Source organism: Ammospiza nelsoni, chromosome 5 (genome assembly GCF_027579445.1).
Source record: "Ammospiza nelsoni isolate bAmmNel1 chromosome 5, bAmmNel1.pri, whole genome shotgun sequence".
NCBI classification, from domain to species: domain Eukaryota; kingdom Metazoa; phylum Chordata; class Aves; order Passeriformes; family Passerellidae; genus Ammospiza; species Ammospiza nelsoni.
This window is the reverse complement of record NC_080637.1, coordinates 300,093-324,245: the sequence shown is the minus strand read 5'-3', so window position 1 is coordinate 324,245 and position 24,153 is coordinate 300,093. Positions and strand designations below refer to the sequence as shown.

At 71.0% G+C, this 24,153-nt stretch overlaps 4 protein-coding genes across 4 annotated transcripts; 2 read left to right on the top strand and 2 right to left on the bottom strand.

The window, feature by feature from the left end:
- The first annotated feature begins 4,953 nt into the window (after nucleotides 1-4,953).
- On the top strand, nucleotides 4,954-5,968 carry LOC132073922 (leptin-like). Its single transcript, XM_059473236.1, has 2 exons — nucleotides 4,954-5,109; nucleotides 5,606-5,968. The coding sequence occupies exons 1-2, from the start codon at nucleotides 4,954-4,956 to the stop codon at nucleotides 5,966-5,968; spliced, it is 519 nt and encodes a 172-aa protein (XP_059329219.1).
- A 929-nt stretch (nucleotides 5,969-6,897) lies between these two features.
- RBM28 (RNA binding motif protein 28) lies at nucleotides 6,898-16,303 on the bottom strand. The gene is made up of 17 exons (XM_059472424.1): nucleotides 16,177-16,303; nucleotides 15,143-15,408; nucleotides 14,581-14,656; nucleotides 14,396-14,488; nucleotides 13,984-14,058; nucleotides 13,401-13,798; nucleotides 13,001-13,059; nucleotides 12,822-12,931; nucleotides 11,594-11,667; nucleotides 10,767-10,902; nucleotides 10,053-10,117; nucleotides 9,805-9,969; nucleotides 9,051-9,185; nucleotides 8,436-8,510; nucleotides 7,945-8,321; nucleotides 7,403-7,502; nucleotides 6,898-7,271 (listed from the first exon to the last, which is right to left on the bottom strand). The coding sequence occupies exons 1-17, from the start codon at nucleotides 16,301-16,303 to the stop codon at nucleotides 7,140-7,142; spliced, it is 2,463 nt and encodes an 820-aa protein (XP_059328407.1). The 3' UTR covers nucleotides 6,898-7,139.
- A 158-nt stretch (nucleotides 16,304-16,461) lies between these two features.
- LOC132073030 (collagen alpha-1(I) chain-like) lies at nucleotides 16,462-21,769 on the bottom strand. Its single transcript, XM_059471708.1, has 9 exons — nucleotides 21,573-21,769; nucleotides 21,222-21,511; nucleotides 21,030-21,122; nucleotides 19,950-20,217; nucleotides 18,521-19,557; nucleotides 17,538-18,003; nucleotides 17,227-17,287; nucleotides 16,650-16,693; nucleotides 16,462-16,552 (listed from the first exon to the last, which is right to left on the bottom strand). Exons 1-9 carry the CDS (start codon nucleotides 21,767-21,769, stop codon nucleotides 16,462-16,464), a joined length of 2,547 nt encoding a protein of 848 aa, XP_059327691.1.
- Nucleotides 21,770-22,060: 291 nt separating this feature from the next.
- On the top strand, nucleotides 22,061-23,608 carry LOC132073029 (basic proline-rich protein-like). Its single transcript, XM_059471707.1, has 5 exons — nucleotides 22,061-22,419; nucleotides 22,461-22,747; nucleotides 22,879-23,012; nucleotides 23,173-23,441; nucleotides 23,524-23,608. The coding sequence occupies exons 1-5, from the start codon at nucleotides 22,061-22,063 to the stop codon at nucleotides 23,606-23,608; spliced, it is 1,134 nt and encodes a 377-aa protein (XP_059327690.1).
- The last annotated feature ends 545 nt before the right edge of the window (nucleotides 23,609-24,153 follow it).

Genomic DNA, 24,153 nt, shown 5'->3' with positions numbered 1-24,153 from the left:
CCACTCACGCCACTGCCACCGTCACTGTCCCCGTGCTGTCACCCGCGGGGCTGGCACCGCTCAGGGACCCTCTGCGTCCCCCCCTCCCCAGCTCTGGGGGACCCCCGGGTGAGGGGGAAACACCCCCAGGTCCCACCGGCACAGCCACCAAGGGATGTCCCCTTCATCCCCCAAACGGGGCTCCTCGGCACCGGGGGTGACAGGGATGTCCCCCGGGACCGGGGGTGACAGGGATGTCCCCTCAGGATTGGGGGGTGACAGGGCAGTGTGGCCTTGGCCGTGTCCCCCCAGCCTGTCCCACTCTGGCTGGAGCTGGCCCGGGGGGGCGCAGGGATGGGGGTGGCAGCCAGCAAAGTGTCACCGTCCCTGTCACCGGCCTGGTGGGGCTGCAGGGTGGGGACAGGGTGAGAGAGGGGACCTGTGGTGGGGACGGGGACATGGATGGGGATGGGGACATGCATGGGGACATGGATGTGGGATGGGGACAGGGACATGGATGGAGACAGGGACATGGATGTGGGATGGGGACAGGGACGTGGATGGAGACAGGGACATGGATGGGGATGGGGATGTGGGATGAGGACAGGGACATGGATGGGGACAGGGACACGGGGCGGAGCAGGATCACGGGCTGGGGATGACGTGGGCTGGAGCAGGGACACGTTCACTGCTGGCAGGTGATGGTGGCACCTCAGCCCAGCCCAGGTGACGTCGGTGAGGAGCCATCAGTGGTGGCCGCGGAGCCGCTTCCTGCTGTCCCTGCGGTGGCGCCTCAGGTGGCACCAGCCCTGGAGCTGCCCTGGGATCCCGGAGTGCCACCAGCGGGGGAGACCCACAGAGGACCTCGGGGACACCGGGACCCGAGCTGGGGACATCGCCATGGATGGCCACAGACCCATGGAGCAGCCACAGGGACAGCGACCAACCGTGGGGACCGCGGCCATCCACAGAGCCATGGAGTGACCATGGGGACAGAGACCAACCATGGGGACACTGACCATCCAGAGCCACCCTGGGACCACAGGGCCATGGGGACACTGCCCGGCCATGGAGCTTCGGGCTTGTCCTGTCACCACCCTGGGACACGGCTCGGACACCCCAGAACTGGGCACTGCCACCCAGCCAGTGCCACCGAGGGCAGGATCGGCCACAGGCCATGTCCCTGCAGTGCTGGGGGACACACAGACCTGGCAGCCACGGTGACACCGAGCAGTGGCTCCTGCAGTGACACCGAGCACGGCTCCACCGGTGACGCCAAGGACTGGCTCCTCTGGTGGCCTCCTGCCACCCCCGGGTGCTCTGGTGGCCGAGGGACAGGAGCCTGGGGACACCCAGGATGTGCTGGTAGGAGTTGGTGGCACTGCTCTGTTCTGTGCCACCATCACTTTGTGCCATGGTAATGTCACCCTGTGCCATGTTAATGTCACCCTGTGCCATGTCCCCAGTGTCTGTTCTGTGTCCCCATCACTCTGTGTCACATCAGCATTGCTCTGTGCGTGTCACCTCACTGTGCAATGTCACCATTGCTCTGCGCCATGTCCCCGTGGGTCTGTGCCACACCCATGTCACTCTGCCACATCCATGTCCCTCTGTGCCACACTCATGTCACTCTGTGCCATGTCACCTCACTCTGTGTCACGTCCCTGTCCCTCTGTGCCACATCCATGTCCCTCTGTGCCATGTCACCTCACTCTGTGCCACATCCCTGTCACTCTGTGCCACGTCCCTGTCCCTCTGTGCCAAGTCCCTGCCGTTCTGTGCCATCCCCATCACAGCCACATCTCCTCCACGCTGTCCCGTGTCCCCCCTGGGCTGTGCCACATCCCCATCACTCGGTGCCATGTCCCTGTCACTCCGTGCCACATCCCTGTCCCTCTGTCACCTCCATCCCTCTGTGCCACATCCCCAGGGTGCTGTGCCCTGTCCCCATCACTGCGTGGCACGTCCCTGTCCCTCTGTGCCGCCTCTCACGGGTGCCAGGGCCGTGGCAGCGCACACGTGGCAGGTGGCACATGGCGGGTGACGTGTGGCACAAGGGGGTGGGTGGCAGTGTCCCCTGTCCCCCCAGCGCAGGGACAGCCTGGGGCTGTTGGGGGCCGTGTCCCACCGCAGGCCCCGTCCCCGGGGGCTCCCGTGTCCCCGTCCCTCCTTGTCACCGCGGTGCCACCGGGGGCCGCCGTCGCTGTCCCTCTCGGGTCTTTTTGCGGTCTGGGCTTGCTGTCCCTCCCCAGCCAGGAAGCCCTTACCCCAAAAAGCATCCGCGGGGGGCCGAGCCAGCAGGACCCAGGTGAGTGCGGGGACAGCGAGGGGACAGCGGGGACAGTGCTGGGGGGACAGCGAGGGGACAGCGGGGACACGGGGGGACAGTGAGGGGACAGTGCTGGGGAGGACAGCGAGGGGACAGCGGGGACACGGGGGGACAGTGAGGGGACAGTGCTGGGGAGGACAGCGAGGGGACAGCGGGGACACGGGGGAGACAGCGGGGACATGGGGGGACAGTGAGGGGACAGCGGGGACATTGTGGGGACAGCAGGGACAGTGCTGGGGGGGACAGCGAGGGGACAGCGGGGACACGGGGGGACAGTGCTGGGCAGGGGGGACAGCGGGAATTGGGGGCACGAGGCCACCGCAGCTCCTGGCACGGCCGGGGACATCCAGGGGGTGACACTGGGGACACCCAGGGCCTGGGGAGGTGACACTGGGGGTGCTGGGGGGACACCAAGGGCTCCCGGTGGCCGAGCCACCCCCGGGGGACACTCGGTGACGGGGACAGGATGGGGACAGGGATGGGGACATGCAGGACAGTGGGGACAGGGCTCTGGGACCCCTTGGGGACACAAGAGGTGCTGGCAGAGAGGACGGGGAGCGGGACAGCATGGGGACAGGATGGGGACATGCGGGACATGCGGGACAGGGCGCTGGGACAGGTTTGGGGACACACGGGGCGCTGGCAGAGAGGACGGGGAGCGGGGCACGAGGGATGCCAGGTGGGAGGGGACAGCCGTGACGTCACGCGGGTCACCGTGCTGGCACTCCGTGTGTCCCCAGCCGGGGCGCTGCCAGCGGCTGCCGGGCACTGGTGTCACCGGTGTCACCGCCGCCCTTCCCGGCAGGGCCACCGCGCTCTTTGCCCGGTGTCACCACCGTGGTGGCACCAACGGCGGCGTCACCTGCGCGGGGACCCCCGCGGGGACAGCCCTCCCTCTGGGGACACCCGGGCCGGGGTGACAGGGACAGGTGGGGACAGGAGCCCCCCAGTGACAGGGCGGGGGTCGCCCCTGCCCCTACAGAGCGCCCCCCCCCCCCCCCCGTATCACCCTGGCGATGTCCCCAGCGTGGGGGGGACCTGGATCTGGGGACACCTGGGGACACCTGGGACCCTTGAGGACATCGCTGCTGTCCCTGTTCTGTCCCCATCCCGTGCCAGGTGTGTGAGTGCCACGGGCGGGGGAACACGGGGGGACACGGAGAGGACGTGGAGGGGACACGGGGGGACACGGGGGGCCACGGGCGCGTGTGCGCGGTCACGGCGCGCGGGGGATGTGTCACCGCGGGGCTGCGCTCACCTGGGCACGTATGCGGGGGGGGCAATGGGAAGCCGGGACCCCCCTGGAGCCCCCGCTTGTCCCCGTGTCCCCCCTGAGCCCCCCCGGTGTCCCCGCCCCTCCCGCTGCGGGTCCCCCTGCCGGCGTCCCGGCCCCCCCGCGCTGCTCGGGCCGTGTCGGGCCGGGGGGGCGGCCCGGGGGGGGCGGGCGGCGCTCCGGGAGCGGCCCCGCGCTATAAACGGGGGCGGCGCGATGGAGCCACGGCCGCGAGCGACGGGACCCGCGGGACCACCAGGTGAGCCCGACCCCAAACCTCGGAGGGACCCCCAAAACCCCGCGGAGGGACACCCCGCTCAGGGACACCCCAAACTCCCGGAGGGGCACCCCAAACACGCCGGGTGCTCAGACACACCCCAGCCCCTCCCAGGGACCCCCACCCCAGGGTATCCCCCCCGGTCCCCTCACCCTGGGGGTCCCGGGCTGTGTCACCCCCAGGGGTCCCCAGTGTCCCCCCCTCCCCAGGGACCTGTGGGTTCGCTCTCCCGGGCCTGGCTGGCACCGAAGCTCCCGGGGGCTCTGGGCACCCCCTTGTCCCCGTCATTGTCCCCCCGGCCCCTGCTGTCCCCGAGGTGGTGGCAGTGCCCCGGCCGTGTCCCTCGGCCCGCGGGGACACCGGGGGTGCCCCAAGGGACCACGGGCGGCCCCCGCCCCGGCCGGTGGGCTGGTGGCACCGGCGGGGCCCCCGTGTCCCTCCGTCACCGGCGCCGTCTCGTTCCAGGCTCAGCGAGGGCGTGCGAGGCTCCGGTGAGTGGCACTGTCCCCGTGTCCCCTCGGTGTCCCCCTGACCCCGCGTCACCAGCACAGCCCCGTGTTCCCGCATCCCTGTGTCCCCCCCTCCCGTGTGCCCCCCGTTCCTGTGTCACCCGTGTCCCCCTGTCCTCTGCACCCCAGGTCCTCCGTGTCCCCTCATCCCTGTGTCACCCATGTCCCCGCGTCCCCCCCATCCCCGAGCTGTGGGTGACAAGGTCCCCCCAGTGTCCGTCCCGCACCCCCAGGGAGGTGACACAGCCCCGGGGACCCAACGCCACCGCGTCCCTCCCGTCCCCGCTCCGAGCCCGCTCTGTCACCGTCACTGTCACTGTGGCTGTCCCCGCGTGGCCAGGGCCAGGCCGCGGTGGTGGCGCTGGTGACAGGTGCCAAAGGGCTCCGGGAAGGCGTCAGGGACACGGCCCGGGCGCACGTGCCAGCGGGGACACGGTGCCACCGTGCCGAGCGCCCCGTGTGCCCGCGGCGCCGCTTCCCGCGTGTCCCTGAGCGCTGTCCCGGGGACACCGGCGCTGCCCCGGCACCCCGGGGTGACCCGGGCCGTTTGGGTGACAGCCGCGTCCCCGCAGAGGCCGCGGGCGGGATGCGGGCTCCCGGCGCGTCGCTGTGCGCGCTGCTGTGCCTGGCCGTGGCCGCGGCGGTGCCGGCGGGCGGGGGTCGCCCCGTGCGGCTCGAGAGGGTCCGGGCGGACGCGCGGGCCCTGACCCGGACCCTGAGCACGCGCCTGCAGCAGCTCCAGGTGACACCGGGGACACCCACGGGGGGGCTGGGGCTGTGACACAGCAGGGACACCCGGGAGGGGCTGGGGGACACCCACACTGTGGGGGGACGTGCCCCACACTGGGGGGCTGGTCCTCACTGTGGGGGGATCCTGTTCTCCAAAGTGGGGTGGGGTCTCCGGGGGGTGGACCTCGTGCCCAGATTTGGGGGGTCCCCAGGAAGGGGCGCCTGGGGCTGGGTGAGTCTGGGGGCTATGACCCCAAATCGGGCACCCCAGGGATGGGGTCTGGGGGAGATTTGGGGTCTGCACCCTGAGGGATGGGGTCTCGGGGAGATTTGGGGTCTGAACCTCCACGGAGGGGGTCCAGGGTCTGTCCCCCGAGGGTTGGGGTCCCCAAGCAGGGACAGCCATAGCTGGGGGGGGCTCTGTGCCCCAAACCGGGGTGCCCAGGGGGCTCCCCAAGGCTGGCCGGGTGTCCCCCCTGCCCTGACGCCCCCACCCCGCGCCCCCCCAGCTGTTCCCGCTGACCCTGCGCATCTCGGGCCTGGAGGGGGTCCCGGAGGGGGCGCTCCCGGACGGGGGGCCGCCCCCGGGGCTGGGCTGGGCCGCCCAGCGGCTCCATCTGTTCCAGCGGCTGCTGGCGGCGCTGCCCGGGCCCGACGCGCGCCTGGCGCAGGTGAGCAACGACCTGGAGAACCTGCTGGGCGTGCTGGGCGTGCTGGGCGCGCTGCTGGGCTGCCCCGCGCCCCCCGCGCCCCCCGCGCCCCCCGCCCCGCACGGCGAGGCCCCGCACACGCTGGCCGGGGTGGCCCTGGCGCGGCTCCGCGGCTGCCTGGACGGCGTCGCCGCCCGCCTCGAGGGGGTCCCCGCGTGCTAGGGACCCCCGGGACCCCCGGACACCGCCAGGACCTCAGCCGGGCTCAGCAGGACCCAGACAGGACCAGGAGCTCCTTGGGGACACCGGAGCGACTCCAGCTGCTGCCCGCACCTTTTTCTACAACATTACTGTTACTGCTATTGTTATTATTACTGTTACCGTTATTATTAATTTATTTAACTTAAAGCCCCTTTTCCAGCAGCCTCAGGCGTGTCTCTGATGACTCTGGGGACAAGGGACAACCCTGGGGACAAGGGACAACCCTGGGGACATCAGCCACACGAGGACAAGGGACTCCCCTGAGAAATGGGATCCACAGGGGTCCCCAGGTGCCCCAAATGGGTCACAGGGGCACCTGGGGACAAGGGACACCCCTGGGGACAAGGGACACCTGTGGGACATGGGAGCCCTGGGGACAAGGGACAGCAGCCACACGGGGACAAGGGACAACCCCTGGGGACAAGGGACACTGCAGGGATATGGGACCCCTGGGGACAAGGGACGTTTGGGACAGCGGCCACACGGGGCCAAGGGACCCCTCGGGACATGGGGGTACCTGGGGACAAGGGACAGTGGGGCCCTGGGATGTGCTGGCCCCAGGGCAGGGGTGACACGGGGACACGCCTGTGACTCAGTGGCAGCTGATGAGTCGCTGGTGGCTCTGCCACCCCCGGCCTGGTGTGACCCAGTCTGGGGACACGGGATGGGGCTGGACCCCCAGGACAGGGAGAGAGGAACAGGGGGACAAAGGGGACACAAGGATGAGGGGGACAGGGCGTGTCACACACGGGGGGGACCCACGGGACCTGAAACTCATGGGACCCCCCCTCCCCGATCCCCCCTGGGGGTCTCCAGCCCCCCTCCCTGCCCCCCAGCCCCGGGAGATGTTTTGGGGTCCCCAAGGTGAGGGGTGGCACCAAGAGCCCAAATTTTCCTCAAAAAACCCCATTTTTATTACAACCCATTTTTATTACAACCCAGGAAGACACAGAGCCATAGGGGAGGGGAGCCCCCCCAAATCCTGGGGGGAGCCAGGAGGGACCCAGGGCAGGGTCCCACCCCCAGCCCACCCCAGAGCACGTGGGGGCAGCGCCCCAAACCCCCCTGTAAGGTGCGGGACCCCCGGCACCCCCAGGAGGGTTTTGGGGTGCCGGGGGGGGTTGGCGGAGCCTCAGCTCTCGAACCACTTTCCCCCCCGGGCCGTGGGGGGGTCGCTCCCCAAAATCTTCCTCTTGTACCTTTCCACCAGCTCCTGGAAGCGCGCCTCGGCCCCCCCGGGGCCCCCCCGGCGCCGCCGCTGGCCCTGGGGACACACGGGGGGGTCAGGGGGACCCCAAAACCCCGGGGGGGCTGGGGGAAGCACTGGGGGGTCAGGGGGACCCCCAAAGCCGGGCTGGGGGGCCCCAATTCCCAGAGGAGACCCCAAATGCCTACCTGGGGAGGGGGCACCCGCAGCTTCTCCCGCCGCCGAGAGGCCTTGGGGGCTTTGGGGGGCTTGGGGGGCGGCTGAGCCTTCTTGCCCTTGTCCCGTTTCCTGGGGGAAAAGGGGGAAATCGGGAAAAGGGGGAACTGGGGGGAGACCCCGGGGTGCCCCGAGGGGCAGAGACACCCGGGAGGGGGAAAGGAAATGGGGAGGGAAAGGAAAAAGGTTTAGGGTAAAGAGGGGAGAGAAGAGAGGGAAAAGGGAGGGAATGGGGTGGGAATGGGGATGGGGAAGGGAAGGAAAACGGGGCAGAAAAAGGGTGGGAAAGGAGAAGGAAAAGAAAGGGAAATGAGGGAAAAAAGAGGGCGGAGAAAAGGGGAGAAATGAGGGAATGGGAGGTAGGAGAAGGGGTGGAAGGGGGGAAGGAGAGGAAAAGGGAAGGGTGGAAAAAGGGGACACGTGGGGAAATAAAAAGGGGAAAAGGGGAATGGGGAGAACACTGAGGGTGAAGGGGAGCAAAGGGCTCAGCCCAGGGGCACAGGGCCCCCCTCACCTGATCTTGGGCCCGCGGTGGGAGGGCAGGGCCAGCACCTTGGTGCCGGGAGCCCCCCGGAGCCCCGGGCCCTGCGTGCGGAACCCGGCCCAGGGGGTCCCGGGGGGGGGCTGGGGGGCGGCCGGGGGGGCCCCCGAGCCTGCGGGGGGGGCTGGGTGCCCCTTGGGGGGCGCTGGCTGTGCCTTGGGGGGCGCTGGGTGCCCCTTGGGGGGCGCTGGGTGCCCCTTGTGTGGGGCTGGCTGTGCCTTGGGGGGCGCTGGGTGCCCCTTGGGGGGCGCTGGGTGCCCCTTGGGGCGGGCTGGCTGCTCCTTGGGGGGGTCCGGGCCTTCCTGGGGACCCTCTGGGGCTCCTGCAGCCGCCTTGGCCTTGGCCTTGAGCTGTGGGGAAAGAAAGGTCAGTGTGGGGTCAGTGTGGGGTCAGCACTGAGAGCCCCAGGGGCCACAGGGTCAGGGGGCACAGGGTCAGGGGGCACAGGGTCAGGGTGTCCGTACCAGCCCGCGCTGGATCCGCTGCTCCCGCAGCCGCAGCTTCCGCCGGTCCTCGAGCGCAAACTCCACGATCGGGCGCTGGGGGGGCACGGTGGGCACCCCAAAAACGCCCCAAAAACGGGGGGGACACCCCCCAAATACCCCACACACCACGGTGGGCACCCCCCAAATACCCCAAACAACAAGAGGGCACCTCAAAACCCCCCAGACACTGGGGAGCATCCTGAAATCCCCTCAAGTACTTAGGGAGACACCCCAAAACCAAGAGGACGCTTCTAAAGCTCCCAAAACTCTGTGGGGGACACCCCAAACTTGCAGGGGTCCCTCCCCCCTGAGCAATGGGGAGGTCCTCAAAACCCCCTGGGAGATCCCAAAACCTCAGGGGAAACCCCACGACACCCAAACACAACGAGGGCACCCTGAAATCCAGGGGGGACCTCCCTAAAAACACCACGGGCTAACCCAGAACACCCCAAAAACCGGAGGGTACCCAAAACACCCATGGGAACCCCAAACTCCCCAGGGCACCCCAAAACCCCCGGGGGGTCCCAGGAAATCCCAGGGGCAGCTCCAGGCTCTGGAAACGGGGTCCCCTGGATTTGGGGTGCCCGCACTGACCTTGTGGGCCCCGAAGAGCTCGGGGTTGTTGTTGAGGCGCCGCAGGGCCCCCAGGGCCTCCTCGTGCTCCCCAAACTCCACGAAGGCGAACCCCAAAGATTTGCCCTGGCCCCGCAGCTCCCGCATCACCCGGCACTGGGGAGGAGATGGGGTCACCCCAAAGCATCCCCTGGGTCACCCCAAATCCCACTGACAGCCCCCCATCACCCAGCACTGGGGAAGGCATAGGGTCACCCCAAAACATCCCCTGGGTCACCCCAAAACCCAACCCAAACAACCCCGCAGCTCCCGCATCACCTGGCACTGGGGATGGGATGGAGTCACCCCAAAAACACCCCCTGGGTCACCCCAAAACCCACCCAGGGCGTCCCCCAGAGGGGCACAAAGGAACACAGAGGTACACACTGGGACACAAGGGGGACACAAGGAGGATACAAGGGGGACAGGGGGACATGGTGGGGGGACACGGAGGGACATAAAGGGACCCAGGGGCACACAGGGGGTCATAAAGAGATCTAGGGCCACACAGGGGGACATAAGGGGACCCAGGGGGACACAGAGGGACACAGAAGGACATATAGGGACCGATGAGGACAGAGGAACACAGAGGAACATGAAGGGACACAAGGGGAACACAAGGACATAGAGGGGGACAGGGGGAGACACAGAGGGACCCGGGGTGACCCGGGGTGACACAGGGTGACCCGGGGTGACCCAGAGTGACCCAGGGTGACCATGCCCAGCCTGTCCGTACCTCGGTGATGCGTGGGGCGGCACGGCTGGTGCCCCGCAGGGCGCTGCGCAGCAGGGCGCGCAGCCGGGCCGAGTCCAGCGCCTTGGGCAGGTTGTGCAGGCACAGCCGCGTCCGCGACACCGCCACGTTGGGGTCCTGCAGCCGCCGCCGCTTCAGCTCCTCAAACTGGGGGGGCACGGGGGGTCAGGGGCTGGGGACGCTCCCGCACAGCCCCGCACAGCCCCCGAGCCCCGCAGGGCCGCGCTCACCCGCGCCCGCTTGGCCATGTCCGAGTCGCTGACGCCCTCGGCAGCGCGCGAGCCCGGCCGGATGGCTGGGAATGGAAATGGGGGAGCTCAGGCAATTTGGGGGGCTTTGGGGGGCTCAGGGGAATGGGGGAGCCCGGGGGGATGGCTGGGATGGGAAATGGGGTCAGTGGATTTGGGGTCCAGGGATTTGGGGGCCTCAGGGGAATGGGGGAGCCCGGGGGGATGGCTGCGGTGGGAACTGGGGTCAGTGGATTTGGGGGTGCTCTGGGGGGCTCAGGGGAATGGGGGAGCCTGGATGGATGGCTGGGATGGGAATTGGGGTGGGAAATGGGGCCACAGGGGTTTGGGGGGGATTTGGGGGAATGGGGGAGCCCGGGCGGGTGGCTGGGAATGGGGAAATGGGATAATTTTGGGAATTTGTGGGGTCAGGGGATAATGGAGAGCTGGGGCAGATTTGGGAATGAGCGTGCTGGGGGGGTCAGAGAAATGTGGCGGGGAAAAGAGGGGGCTCGGGGGGGTTTGGGAAGGGTTTGAGAAGCACTGGGGGGGCAGAGGGAATGGGGGGTGGGGGATTTGGGGAGCAAGTGGAAATAGGGGTTGGGGGTCCCCAGGAGAACGGGGAGGCTGAAAGGGGGCTCAGGGAGGAGGAACGGGGCTCAGAGAGGGGGAATGGGGGCTCAGGGAGGGCGGGGGGCACCGCGGCCCCAGACTCACCCCCCTCCCGGGCCAGGTACAGGTTCCTGGTGCCGCCTCGGGGCCGGGCCGAGCCCCCCGGGAGCCCCCGGGCCTGCTCCCGGCTCAGCGCGGGGTCCACGCGCAGCTGCCGCCCCCCCAGGCGCAGCCCCCCGCCCTGGGACAGCGGGACAGGGGGGTCAGGGGGCATGGGGCACCCTCAAACACCCCCAAACCATCCCACATCCCCTTACACCCCGCCAGGCGCAGCCCCCCGCCCTGGGACAGTGGGGACAGGGGGGTCAGGGGGCATGGGGCACCCCCAAACACCCCCAAACCATCCCACATCCCCTTAAACCCCCCCAGGTGCAGCCCCCCGCCCTGGGACAGCGGGACAGGGGGGTCAGGGGGCATGGGGCACCCCCAAACACCCCCAAACCATCCCACATCCCCTTAAACCCCCCCAGGTGCAGCCCCCTGCCCTGGGACAGCGGGGACAGGGGGCATGAGGCACCCCCAAACACCCCCAAACCCCCCTGAACCCTCCCGACCCCCCCCTAACACACAAGATCCCCCAGAACCTCCCCCAAACCCCCCAAAATCCCCCAAACTCTCCCAAAAACTCCCATCCCACCAAAACCCCAAACTGCCCCCAAACCCCTTCAGAACCCCACAAACCCCCCCAGTCCAACCAAAGCCCTGCCCCAAACCCCTCCCCAAATCCCCTCAGGATTCCCCAGACCCCCCCCCCAATCCCAGCCCCAAAACCCCACACCCCCCCAGGTGCTGCCCCTGAGTCCCCCCCGAGCCCTGACCCCCCTCTGCCCCCCCACCCCGGGGGTCTCTGTCACTCCGGGGTCCCCCCTCACCTCGGGCCCCTCCTGAGCAGCCTGGATGCATTTCTGGGCCCCCTCGGGGGTCTCAAACTGGGCAAAGGCAGAGCCTGGGGGGGCAGGGGGGGTCAGGGGGAGCCCCCAGGGTGGGAGCCAAGGCCAAACGTGGGACACCCCCAATGTGGGGGCGCCCCAAACATGGGATAACCCTCCACCCCCAACAGCGGACATTGCCCATTGTGGAGACCCTCCCTCAGGTGTGGGACAGACACCCCGAAATGTGGGACAGGCACCCTAAATGTAGAACAGATACCCCCAAATACACTACCCGCCAAAATCTGAGACCCTTCCCCCCATGCTGCCATCACCCCCCAAATACCCCAGGACCCTCTGGGACCCCTCCCCAAGACTCCTCCCCATGTCTGGGGTGCAGCGCCCACCCAGATCTTCCCTTTCTGGGGGTCTCGGTGTGGGGCGCAGCACCCAGAGCCCCCCATTCCCGTCCCACCTTTGGGGGTCCCCCGTTCCCCTCGCACCCTTGGGGGTCCCTGTATTGGGGTGCAGCACCCAGAGCCCCCCATTCCCGTCCCACCTTTAGGGGTCCCTGTGTTGGGGTGCAGCACCCAGAGCCCCCCATTCCCCTCGCACCTTTAGGGGTGCCAGTGTTGGGGTGCAGCACCCAGAGCCCCCCATTCCCCTCGCACCCTTGGGGGTCCCTGTGTTGGGGTGCAGCACCCAGAGCCCCCCATTCCCGTCCCACCTTTAGGGGTGCCCGTGTTGGGGTGCAGCACCCAGAGCCCCCCATTCCCCTCGCACCTTTAGGGGTGCCCGTGTTGGGGTGCAGCACCCAGAGCCCCCCATTCCCGTCCCACCTTTGGGGGTGCCCGTGTTGGGGTGCAGCACCCAGAGCCCCCCATTCCCCTTGCACCTTTGGGGGTCCCTGTGTTGGGGTGCAGCACCCAGAGCCCCCCATTCCCGTCCCACCTTTGGGGGTGCCCGTGTTGGGGTGCAGCACCCAGAGCCCCCCATTCCCCTCGCACCTTTAGGGGTGCCCGTGTTGGGGTGCAGCACCCAGAGCCCCCCATTCCCGTCCCACCTTTGGGGGTGCCCGTGTTGGGGTGCAGCACCCAGAGCCCCCCATTCCCCTTGCACCTTTGGGGGTCCCTGTGTTGGGGTGCAGCACCCAGAGCCCCCCATTCCCGTCCCACCTTTGGGGGTCCCTGTGTTGGGGTGCAGCACCCAGAGCCCCCCGTTCCCCTCGCACCTTTGGGGGTGCCCGTGTTGGGGTGCAGCACCAGCCGCACGTAGCAGAGCCCCCCGAACTTTGCCAGGCTCTCCTCCAGCTCCTCCTCCTCGGTGTCGAACGAGAGGTTCCTGGGGGGGTTGGGGGGCTCAGGGGGGTGCCCAGGGCGGGGGTCCCCCGTTCCCAGCCCCCTCACTCACCGGATGAACACCGTCCTGCCCTCGGCCACGTCCGACGGGCGCTGCCGCCTGCGGGGGGGCTCCTCTGCAACGGGGGGGGGGTCAGGGCACATGGGAGACCCCCGGGGCACCTCCAGGGACACCCCCAAACCCCCAGGGCACATGGGAGACCCCCGGGACACCCCTGGACCCTCAGAAATGTCCCCATCCCCTGGAAGACCCCTCACACTGCCCAAAGCCCCTCCCTCAAACCTCCCCAGGCCCCTTAACCTCCCCCACAGACCCCCCCAAACCTCCCCAGGAGCCCCCCCAGCCCATCCCAACCTCTCCAAAGCCCCCCAGCCCATCCCAAACCTCCCTTCAACCCCCCCCAGGCCACAAAGCCCCAGACTCTGCCCAAGCCCCCCCAGACCCCACCGACCCCCCCAGCCCCAGCCATGCCAGTACCCAACAAACCTTCCTCATCCTCTTCATCTTCATCCTCCTCATCTTCCTCATCTTCATCCTCCTCATCCTCATCTTTTTCTTCATCTTCCTCCTGCTCTTCCTCTTCTTCACCTTCCTCATCCTCACCTTCCTCATCCTCATCTTCCTCTACCTTCTTTTTTTTCCTGTGCCCCAGCCCAGCTCTGGCTCCTGATCCCCTTTTTGGGGTCTGCCGGGGTGCCTGGGCAGCCTCTTTCTCCTCCTTCTCTTCCTCTTCATCTTCATCCTCTTCTTTTTCATTCTCCTCATCCTTTCCTTCATCTTCCTCTTCTTCTTCTTCCTCTTCTTCTTCTTCCTCTATTTCCTTTTTTTCCTGCCCTTTCTCCTTTCCCTCTGTAAGAACAGGGGGTGTGGGGGAGTCACCTTGCCTCCCTCTGCCCCCCCGAACCCCCAGGGACCCCAGCCCAGCCCCTCACATGCGGTAGGGGGGTTTGGGGTCTCACTGAGGGGGGTTTGGGGTCTCACTGGGGGTTTGGGGTCTCACTGAGGGGGGTTTGGGGTCAGTTTTGGGGTCTCACCAGGCGTTTTTGGGGGTCCTTGTGTCCCCTGGTACTTGTCCTTGGCCACGGCCCAGTCCACAGCCAGGGGCCGCCCTGGGGGGCACGGGGGGTTAGAGTCCAAATTCCTGAGGGTCCCTGTGCCCCCCAGAGCCCCCTCCCTCCATGTGCCCCTTCCCCAGAGACCCCCAACACCCCCAGATCCCCCAGCTCCCTCCCCTCACCCCCCATTTCCCCCAGAGCCCCCAAACCTCTGATCTCCCATGTGTGGAGACTCCCAGCAGCCCCAACTTCCCAGGGACGCCCTGCTGAACCCCAGAACCCCCAAAGCTCAGACCTGAGACCCACTGAGCCCTCTCTCCAGGATCCCCCAAACACCCTCCAGGCCCCGTTGAGCCCCCCTAGCCCCCCAGAATCCCCCAGCCCCCCAGACCTTTGAGCTGGGCCCCGTTGAGCCCCCGCAGCGCCGCCGCCGCCTCGCGCAGGTTGCGGAGCTGGACGAAGGCGAAGCCCCTCGGGGTCCCGTCTGCAAGAGCCCCCCAAAGTGACCCCAGAGTGAGCCCAGAGTGAGCCCAGGGCTGGGGGGCACCCGGGGGGCTCGGGGGGCCAGGGGCTCACCAGGCTTGCGGGGCAGGTTCAGCTCCACCACGGGGCCAAAGGGGGCGAAGAGAGCCCGGAGCTCCTCCTCGGAGCACTGCGGGGACGGGGGGGACAGGGGGTCAGCGAGGGGTCAGGGGGGACACTGTGGGGTCACTATGGGGTTTGTGGGGGCTGGGGGGCCCTGGGGAGAGGGCAGCACTGTGGACATGAGGGACATCAGGAGTTTTGGGGTCCTGGGAGCATCAGGGGTGCTGGGGACGTGCCTTGGGAGGAATGGGGTCACTGGGGGGGTCTAGGGGGAATTGGGGGGTCCTGGGCATGGGGGAGTGCTGGGGGGATCCCTGGGGGGGTCCATGGAAGAACGGGGGTCCCCAGGGAATGGGGGGTCCCTTGGGAAGAGCGTGGGGCCTGGGGAGCCTGAGGGGCACTGGGGATCCCTGGGGGGTTGAGGACACTCTGGGGGTCACTGAAGGACTGGGGGCACTCGGGGGGTGCTCAGGGGTCCCTAGGGGGTTGGGGGCACTCGGGGGGTCTCTGGGGGTTTGAGGGCACTTTGGGGGTCCCTCGGAGCCCCCCTCACCTGGAAGCTGAGGTTGCGCAGGATCAGCCGCGCCTTGCGGGAGGGTGCCCGCGGTCTCTTGGCGCGGGGGGGTCCCGGGGGGGTCTCCCCCCGCTCCCCCCGTGCCCCGGGGGTGTCCGTGGCCCTCGGGGCGGGCCGGGCCCGCGGCCGGGCGGGGCTCACGGGCAGGCGGTGCCCGCCCAGCTCCGGGGGCTCCCGCAGCGCCCGCGCCGCGTCCTCGGCCAAGGAGAACGTCACGTACCCGAACCCGCGGCACTTCGGGGAGCCTGGGGGGGCCGGGGGGGCGTCAGGGACCCGACACCCCCGGCACGGCACCCCCACATCCAGCCCTGCCCCAGAGCCCCGCCGTGCAGGCCGCCGAGTCACCCCATGCTGCCCCCAGTTCATGACCTCACACACTCCTCCTCCCCAAACTCCTGCTCCCCCGAACTCCTCCTCCCCAAACTCCTGCTCCCCCGAACTCCTCCTCCCCAAACTCCTGCTCCCCCGAACTCCTCCTCCCCAAACTCCTGCTCCCCCGAACTCCTCCTCCCCAAACTCCTGCTCCCCCGAACTCCTCCTCCCCAAACTCCTGCTCCCACAGCTCCCCAGCCCCCCCTGTGTCCCCCAGCCCCAAATCCCAGTCCCAGCCCCCAGCTCAGACCCGAATCTCAAATGTCACCGACCCGTCCAAAGCCCTGCTCTTATCCCCCCCAGCCCCAAATCCCTCTGTGTCCCTAGATCCCCCCCACCTAGACCCCGCGTTTAGCCCCTCCGGCCACTCAGTTCCCAACCTCTGCCCCCCAAACCCCACTCCCAGCCCCTGCAGCCCCCCAAACCCCATTCCCAGCCCTTACAGCCCCACCAGACCCCATTTCCAGCCCCAAAGCCTCCCTTCAGACCCCGTTTCCAGCCCCAAAGCCCCCCCCAGACTCCATTCCCAGCCCCTGCAGCCCCCCCAATCCCCGCTCCCAGCCCCAGAGCTCGCTCCCTCACTGCTTCCGACCCCGCCACACCCCGCTCCCCGCAGCCCCCCGCTCCCTCCCGGCTCGGACCCTTCTCGGTGACCACGAAGCAGCGGCGGAGCGGCCCCAGGTGCCCGAAGAGCCGCTCCAGGAGCGCGGCGGTGGCTCCGGCGGGGAGGCCCCGCACCAGCACCGTGCGCGCCTCGGGCGCCGCCATCTTGGCCCGCGGGGGATGCCGGGAGCGGGGCGGAGCGGCCCGAGGATGGCGGGGCCGGCTGAGGGCGCCCCTGGCGGCTGGGAGGACCTGGGGGGCACGGGGGGTCGGGGGGCTCCGGGACCCCCCAGCACAGCCCAGAGGGGTTCGGGAGGGGGGTCTCAGGGGGTCCCACCCCGCGGGAAGGGGGTCGAGAGGCCCTTGGGGCACCGTTCCAGGGATGGGGGCGCGTTCGGGGGTCCCATGTCGGAGCTGGGGGGGGTCAGAGGGGCTCAGGGGTCCCGTGTCGGAGCTGGGGGGTCCGAGGGTCCCTCCCCAGGTCTGGGGGCGCTCAGGGGGTGTCACACACATCCTTCGCACGTGGCACTTTATTGGGTACACGTGGGGGGGGAACTGGGGGGGCCGTGGGGGAGTTTGTGGGGCCCCAGGTCGTCACCAACATTTGGGGGTCTCGGGGGTTTGGGGGCGCTTTGTTACCCGTATTGGGGGGGTCACAGGGACCTGAGGGGCGTCTGGGGGGTCCCCAGACTGGCACCAGCACTTGGGAGGCTCAAAGATATGGGGAGGGGGCGTTTCTTACCCGTATTTGGGGGTCTCATGGAATTGGGGGGTCCCCAGATTGGCACCAGCACTTGGGGGTCTCGAGGACTTGGGGGACAGCTAGGGGGGTCCCCAGATTGGCACCAGCGATGGGAGGGCTCGAGGCTCTGGGTGGGGCACTTCGTTACCCGTATTTGGGGGTCTAAAGGACTTGGGGGGCGGCTTGGGGGTCCCCAAGTCCTCATCAGCACCTGGGGGGCTCACTTGGGGCGGGCAGTTTGTCACCTCTCTTCGGGGGGACTCGGGAACTTGGGGGAGAGTCCCCAGATTGTCACCAGCACTTGGGGGGGCCTCAGGGACACGGGGGGTGGGGGGCAGCTTGTTACCCGTATTTGGGGTCTCGGGGGCCTGGGGGGCACCGTGGGGGTCCCCAGGTTGTCATCAACACTTGGGGGTCTCAAGGACATAGGGGGGATCCCCGGATTGTCACCCGTATGGGGGGGGGGGGGTCTCAGGGGGCCTGGGGAGTCCCCAGATTGTCACCAGCACTTGGGGGGGGCTCAGGAGTTTGGGGGTCCCGAGGTCGCCCCCTCGTTCGGGGGTCCCGGGGGCTCAGGGGGTCCCGAGGTTGCCACTCTCGTTCGGGGGTCCCGGGGGGCTCGGGGGCTCTGGCCGGGCTCTCCCCGCCGCTCCCTACAAGTCAATGGCGTCGCTGCCGGGGCCGGGGCCGGGGCCGCCCGCGGGGGTCTCGGGGGGCGCGGCCCGGGGGCTCCCCTCGGCCCAGCTCTGCGAGGGCCGCAGCGGGGGCGGCGCCGCCCGGGCCGGGCCCTGCGCGGGGGTCGCGGGGCTCGGGGGGGCCGCGCCGGGATCCGCCCCCCGGGCCGGGCCCCCCCCCGCAGGAGGCGGCGCGGGACAGCCCCGAGGGGCGGGGGGCGGTGGGGGGGCCGCGGGGGGCGGAGCTGCCGGGGGTACCCGGGGTGACCGCAGCTGTGCCAGCTGTGCCAGCTGTGCCAGCTGTGCCCGAGCAACCGGGCTCTGACGGGCCAGCGGTGCCAGGCGCCGCAGGGCCCTGCGCTCCAGGCGTGCCAGGGGTTCCAGCTGCTCCAGGTGTGCCGCCGGCGGTGCTGGCGGTGCCCGGTGTCCCCGTCCCTGAGGTGCCGGCGCTGCCAGTTCCCGGGGGCGCGGTTTTGCTGTCCCTGCTTGTGCCGGGGGTGCCACGCTCTGTCCCGCCGGCTGCGCCAGCTGTGCCAGGTGTGCTGGCTGTGCCAGGTGTGCTGGCTGTGCCAGGTTTGCTGGTTGCTGCAGCTGTGCCAGATTTGCCGGCTGTGCCAGGTGTGCTGGCTGTGCCAGGTGTGCTGGTTGCTGCAGCTGTGCCAGGTGTGCTGGCTGTGCTGGCTGCGCTGGCCGTGCCAGGTTTGGCAGCTGTGCCAGGTGTGGTGGCTGTGCCAGCTGTGCCAGGTTTGCTGGTTGCTGAAGCTGTGCCAGGTTTGCCGGCTGTGCTGGCTGTGACAGGTATGGTGGCTGCGCTGGCTGTACTAGGTTTGCTGGTTGTTGCAGCTGTGCCAGCTGTGCCGGCTGTGCCAGGTTTGCTGGTTGCTGCGCCTGTGCTGGCTGTGCCAGGTTTGCTGGTTGTTGCAGCTGTGCCAGGTGTGCCGGCTGTGCTGGCTGTACCAGGTTTACCAGCTACTCCAGGTGTTCCGGCCGTGCCAGGTTTGCCAGCTGTTCCTGCTGTTCCAGGTGCTCCAGCTGTTCCAGGTTTGCCAGCCGCGCCAGCTGCGCTGGGTGTTCCAGCTGTGCCAGCTGAGTCAGGAGCACAGGTGGTGCCGGCTGTTCCAGCCGTGCCAGGTTTGCCCGCCGTGCCAGCCGTGCCAGGTTTGCCATTCGTGCCATTCGTGCCATTCGTGCCGGTCGTGCCACCCGTTCCGGCCGTGCCCGCCCCCGCGGTGCCGGTGCCGCCCGCTGCCGCAGCCCCGGCTGTGCCGATGGCGCTCCCGGCGCCCAGCCCGGGCATGGCGGTGCTGCCGGTGCCGGCGCTCCCGGTGCTGCCGCCCCCCGGCAGCGCGGTGCTGCTGGTGCCGGTGCTGCCGGTGCTCGGGGCGCTGCGGGCGCTGCCGGCGGCGCTGATGACGCTGATCTCGGTGCTGCCGGTGCTGCCGAGCACGCTGACCCCGTTGCTCTTGGCTTTCCCACCGTTACCGGCGCCGCCCGTGACGGCGCTGCCGGTGTTCCCGGCGCCCGCGGCGTTGCCGGTGAGGCCGATCCGGGCGCCCCCGATGCCGCCGTTCCCGGCGCGGAACATGCCCGGCGCCCCCAGGGCCTCGTCGATGGAGCGGCGCAGGTCGATGGGCGACGGGGGCCGGAACCCGGCCGTGGGGTCCCCGTCCGCGTCCAGGGGGGACTCGGGGGGCGCCCCCGCCTCCTCGCCCGCCGCCCGCCCGCCGCCGCCCTCGGGGGGCTCCGCGGGGCCGCCGGGGGGGGCGCGGCCGCTCGGGGGGGCGGCGAAGGCGAGCGCGGCCAGCGCCCCCCCCATGGCCAGCTCGGCCAGGCGCGCCCCCAGCTGCAGCCCCCACCACGCCCAGGGCCCGGGCGCGGGGGTCGCGGCCCAGCCCCGGGCCTGCAGGGCCCCGAAGAGCTGCAGCCCCGCGCTCAGCGCCGCCGCCGCCGCGCCCAGCGCCCGCGGGACCCCCGCCCGCGCCCCCCCCCGCCGCCGCCCCGCGCTTGTCGCGCCCCCCGCCCGCCCCGCAGCGCCGCAGCCCCCGCAGCGCCAGCGCGGCCGCCAGCGCGGCGAACAGAGCGCGGGGCAGCAGCAGCAGCAGCAGCGGGGGCCCCCCCAGCGCCGCCAGCGCGCCCACCGCCCCCAGGACGCCCCCCAGGTGCAGCACCCCCAGGGCCAGCAGCAGCGGGACCGGGCCGGCGGCGGGGGGCGCCAGCGCCAGCCCCCAGCCGAGGCACGGGAAGGGCAGCTCGAAGAGCGCCCGGGCGGCGGGGGGCGGCAGGCGCCCCCCCAGCTCGTAGGGGTCGAAGAAGAGCGGGAAGGCGCGGGCGAGCGCGGCCAGCGCCAGCAGCGCCCCCAGCAGCCGCGCCAGCCCCGGGCGGCGCCCCCCCGAGCAGCAGCAGCGCCCCCAGCCCCCCCAGCAGCGCGAAGGCCGCCCCCGCCCCATAGACGTGCCCGGGCCACGCCGCGCCCCACAGCGCCGCCGCCTCGGGCCAGGGCGCGCCCAGCGGCGCGAAGTGGGGCGGCCACGGGAACGGGGGCGCGGGGGAGGCCCCGCCGGGCTCCGGGACCCCCGAGCCGCAGGCGGAGCCCGGCGTGCAGGCGGAGGCGGCGGCGGGCGGCGGCGCGGCCCCCCGGGAGGGCTGGCGGCCGGGGGACGGCGCTGCGGGAGACGCGGGGGTCAGCGGGGGAGGGGGGGTCCTCACATCCCGAACCCCCCCCCCCCGCTCCTCCCAGGACCCCCCAGGTACCCCCCCACATCCCGCATCTCACCCGAGTCCGGAGGGAGGCGGCGCCCCCTCCCCAGCACCCCCAAACTCCCACATCTCCCCATTTCCGCAGGACCCCCAAAGCCCAGATGCCCCCCATTGACCCCGAACTCCTCAGCCCCCCCCCAGAGCCTGCATTCCCCCCGGCCCCTCCAAACCGCAGCACCCCCCCCCGGCCTCCCAGAACCCCCCAAACCCCAGGACTCCCCCAAATCCCAGGGCTCCGCTGTTTCCCAGCCCCTCCTTAAATGCAGGACACTCCCATCCCCCAGAACTACCCCAGTTCCCAGTGCCCCCCATCTCCATAAACCCCCCAGGCTCTGCCCAAATCCCGGTCCCCAAATCCCGGTCCCCCCAAATCCCAGTTCCCAAATCCCAGTCCCCCCAAATCCCTGCCCCCAAATCTCCGCCCCTCAAAATCCCCGTCCCCCCAAATCCCGCCCCCCAAATCCTTCTCCCTCCTCAAATCCCCGCCCCCCTAGTTCCCCGCCCCCCCAAATCCCGGCCCCCAAACTCCGGCACCCCCAAACTTCTGCCCCCAAATCCCGCCCCCAAATCTCCTCCCCCAAATCCCGCCCCCACAAATCCCGGCCCCACAAATCCTGCTCCCCAAATCCTGGCCCCCCAGTTCCCGGCCCCCCCCCCCCAAATCCTTCTCCCCCCCAAATCCAGCCCCCCAAGTCCCGCCCCCCCAATCCGCCCCCACCTGGCTCGGCGCCGCTCCCCGCCTCGTCCATCTCCAGGGACGCGTTTCCCCCTTCGGCTCCGATGCTGGGGGGCCCCGTGGGGAACAGGAACCCTGGGGGGCACCGAGGGGTCGGTGTCGGTGTCGGTGTCGGTGTCGGTGTCGGTGTCGGGGGGCTCCCCGGCTCTGGGGGGTCCCGCCCCCCGCACTCACCGGCGGCGCTGAGTCTCCCGGCCAGCTCCGAGAGGCCGGGCAGCAGCCGGGGGCGGCCGGGGGGGCCCCGCAGGAGGCTGGTGGGGGGCACGGCGGGCCCCGCGCCGCCCGGGGGGGGGTCCAGCCCCGCCGTCAGGTCGATGGCGATGTCCAGCTCCAGCTGCTTGTCCCGGGGCCGCCCCGGGCCGGGGGTCGCGGCCCCGCGGGCGGGGGGGCCCCCCCGGGCCGGCGCCTCCTCCGGGGGTCCCGCGGAGCCCTCGCCGGGCTCGGGCGGGGTGGGGGGCGCGGCGCTGCGGGGGGGGCCCGGGCTCCGGGGGGCGCCCGCGGGGGTGGGGGGCGCGGGGGGGGCGCGGGCCGCCCTGGCTCCGCACCTTGATCTTGAAGTTGAGGCCCAGGTTGAGGGACAGCACCGGGGAGTCGCTGTGCGGGGCGGGGGGCGTCCCGGGGGGCGCGCTGGGCGGCGGGGGGGCGGCGGCCCGGGCCACGCACAGCAGCGCCAGCAGCAGCCGGGGGGCGGCCGCCCCCCCCGCGGGGCACAGCGGCGACATCGCAGCGGCTGCGGGCGGGGGGCCGGGGGGACAGGGTGTCACCCCCGGCCTCACAGAGACCCCCATGGCATCCTATAGCCCCCCATGGCATCCTGTAGCCCCCCATGGCACCCCAGAACGCCCCCCCATGGCACCCCAGAGCCCCCCCATGAAACCCTGGAGCCCCGGCAGCCCCCGGTACCCAGGGAGCATTCTGAGGAGCGACAGGGACAGGAGGGGACAGCGGCACCTGGGGGGACAGGGGCGCCCCGGGGACAGGGACACGATGTGACGGGCCAGGTGCACTCGAGGATGGACCCACGGGAGCGCTCCAAGAGCGGGGACAGGGGCACCCGGGGGGGACACGGGGGCACCTGGGGACAGGAGCCGCTGGGGGAGGCCAGGGCCGGCCCGAGGGGGAGCAGGGACACCCCGAGTTTGGGACAGGAGCGCCCGTGGGGACACAGAGCCCCCCAGGGAAGGGGCGGGAGCGGCGCGGGTGCGGCGGTGGCACTCGGGGACGGGGGGCACGCGGGGGCGCGCGGAGGTGTCCCCTCCCCCGGAGCCCCCCCCGACAGCGCCAGGTCGCTAATCGGGGTGACAGGGGCTGTCGCCGCGGGCCGGCACCGCGCCCGTCAGGGCGGCGGCGGCGCGGGCGCGACGGATGCGAAGTGACACGCGGGACACGCGGGGAGCCGCGGCCCCCGCGCAGGACAGCGCGCCCCGCGCCCCCGGAGCGGCGCCCCGAAACGCGGCACGGCCCCCGAACTGACACCCCCGCAACGGACACCCCCGCACTCGCCACCCCCCGAATTGCCGCCCCCGCACCCCCGCGAGCCCCACACCCCCACGGCAAGGACGGGGTCCCCACGCCGCGTCCCCGCGCCGGTGTCACCCGTGGGTCACAACCGCGCTCCCCGCACGCCCGCCCGCCCCCTCCCGCCGTGCCCACGCGTGTGACAGGGACATTGCCGGGGGGGGGCACGGGCACGGCCCGGGGTGGGCATCTCCTGCACCCCCCCACCTGTGCACCCCTGCACACCTGTGCCCCCCCCCCCACCTGTGCCGCCCCCCTCCCCGCGCTCCCACGCGTCCCCCCCGCACCCCCACCCCGCCCCCCCACCCCGGAGCCCCCGCGGCCCTGCCCCCCCATTTCCCGCGCGTGGGTGCGTGCGCGCACGTGTGCGCGCGCGTGACGGCGCGTGCCAGCGCGTGTGCGTGGGACAGCGCGCGCGGGGGCGGCGCGGGGGGGGCGCGGGGCTCGGCACCGCTCGGGGGGGGGCACCCCCGAACCCCCAGGACCCCCCCGAGCCCCCCAAACCCCGCTCGCCGCCCCCGCGTCCCCGGGGCGCCCCCGCACACCCATGCCCCCCGAACCGAACCCCCGCTCCCCCAAACCCCGCTCACCTCCCCCCCCCCGGCAGCCGGCACCCCGCGATCCGCGCCCCCCCCCCTCCGCTGGGGACCCCGACCCGGGCACGCCCCGCCCCCCAAACCCGCACCCCCCCCCCCCCCCCGAGCTCCCCCCACCGCACCCCCAGCCCCGCTCAGCAGCGCCCCGCGGGCCCCCCCGCACCCCGCGCACCCCAAACCCGCACCCCCAAAGCCCGCACCCCCCGCACCCCCCGCACCCACCGGCCTCGGCGGCGGCTCCAGCCCCGGCCCGGCCCCGGCGGCGGCAGCGGCGGGAGGGGCGGGCCGAGCCCCCCCCCACTCCTCCTCCTCCTCCTCCTCCTCCTCCCACCCCCCGCGCCCCCCGGGCTCCCCCGCCCCAGCCCCCGCCCCCCCCGGCTGCGGGACCCGCTGGAGCGGGGGGGGCGTTCGGGGGGTCCCGCAGCCGGGGGGGGTGGGCAGGATTGAGGGGTCCCCTCCTGGGGTGGGGGCTACACTGCGGGGGGAGTCACGGTGGGGTTCACAGGTTTGGGGGGGGGTCTCACATTTTGAAGCGGTCCCACACCTGGGGGTCCCACATTTGAAGGGGGTCCCTATTTTGGGGGGTTCTCCCCCATTTGGGGTGCCCCCCCGTAGGGGAGGGGGTCCCACGCTTGTCGAGGGGAATATCCGGTGTTTGGGGTTTGTCCCAGATTTGGGGGGGATGTCCCACACTTGGGGGGGGCCGGGGGTCTCACTTCTGAGAAGGTGCCACAGTTGGGGGCCCCTATTTGGGTGGCGCCACCTGTGGGGGGTCCCAGGTGTGTCCCGACCTTTGCCACCCGTGACACGTGTGACCGCCTGTGCCACCCGTGCCATGTGTTACCCTGTGTCACAGTGTGTGCCACCCGTGCCATGTGTGTTACCCTGTGTCACAGCGTGTGCCACCCGTGCCATGTGTTACCCTGTGTCACAGCGTGTGCCACCCGTGCCATGCGTGTGCCACCCGTGCCATGTGTTACCCTGTGTCACAG

Excerpts from the sequence above, each read along its gene's own strand:
- LOC132073922 (XM_059473236.1), top strand. The coding sequence starts at position 4,954 with ATGCGGGCTCCCGGCGCGTCGCTGTGCGCGCTGCTGTGCCTGGCCGTG. Across the intron at positions 5,110-5,605 it reads CGCGCCTGCAGCAGCTCCAG|CTGTTCCCGCTGACCCTGCG; the intron begins GTGACACCGGGG and ends GCGCCCCCCCAG.
- RBM28 (XM_059472424.1), bottom strand. The coding sequence starts at position 16,303 with ATGGCGGCGCCCGAGGCGCGCACGGTGCTGGTGCGGGGCCTCCCCGCC. Across the intron at positions 10,903-11,593 it reads CTGCTCAGGAGGGGCCCGAG|GGCGGGGGGCTGCGCCTGGG; the intron begins GTGAGGGGGGAC and ends CCGCTGTCCCAG. Across the intron at positions 7,503-7,944 it reads CACCGCGGGCCCAAGATCAG|GAAACGGGACAAGGGCAAGA; the intron begins GTGAGGGGGGCC and ends CTTTTCCCCCAG.
- LOC132073030 (XM_059471708.1), bottom strand. The coding sequence starts at position 21,769 with ATGTCGCCGCTGTGCCCCGCGGGGGGGGCGGCCGCCCCCCGGCTGCTG. Across the intron at positions 17,288-17,537 it reads GGCAGCGACGCCATTGACTT|TGTTGATGACAACCTGGGGA; the intron begins GTAGGGAGCGGC and ends GAGACCCCCAAG. Across the intron at positions 16,553-16,649 it reads AAGTGCCACGTGCGAAGGAT|CTCCGACATGGGACCCCCGA; the intron begins GTGTGTGACACC and ends GACCCCCCCCAG.
- LOC132073029 (XM_059471707.1), top strand. The coding sequence starts at position 22,061 with ATGGACCCACGGGAGCGCTCCAAGAGCGGGGACAGGGGCACCCGGGGG. Across the intron at positions 22,420-22,460 it reads GCGGGCGCGACGGATGCGAA|GACAGCGCGCCCCGCGCCCC; the intron begins GTGACACGCGGG and ends GCCCCCGCGCAG. Across the intron at positions 23,013-23,172 it reads CGGGGGGGGCGCGGGGCTCG|CCGGCACCCCGCGATCCGCG; the intron begins GCACCGCTCGGG and ends CCCCCCCGGCAG.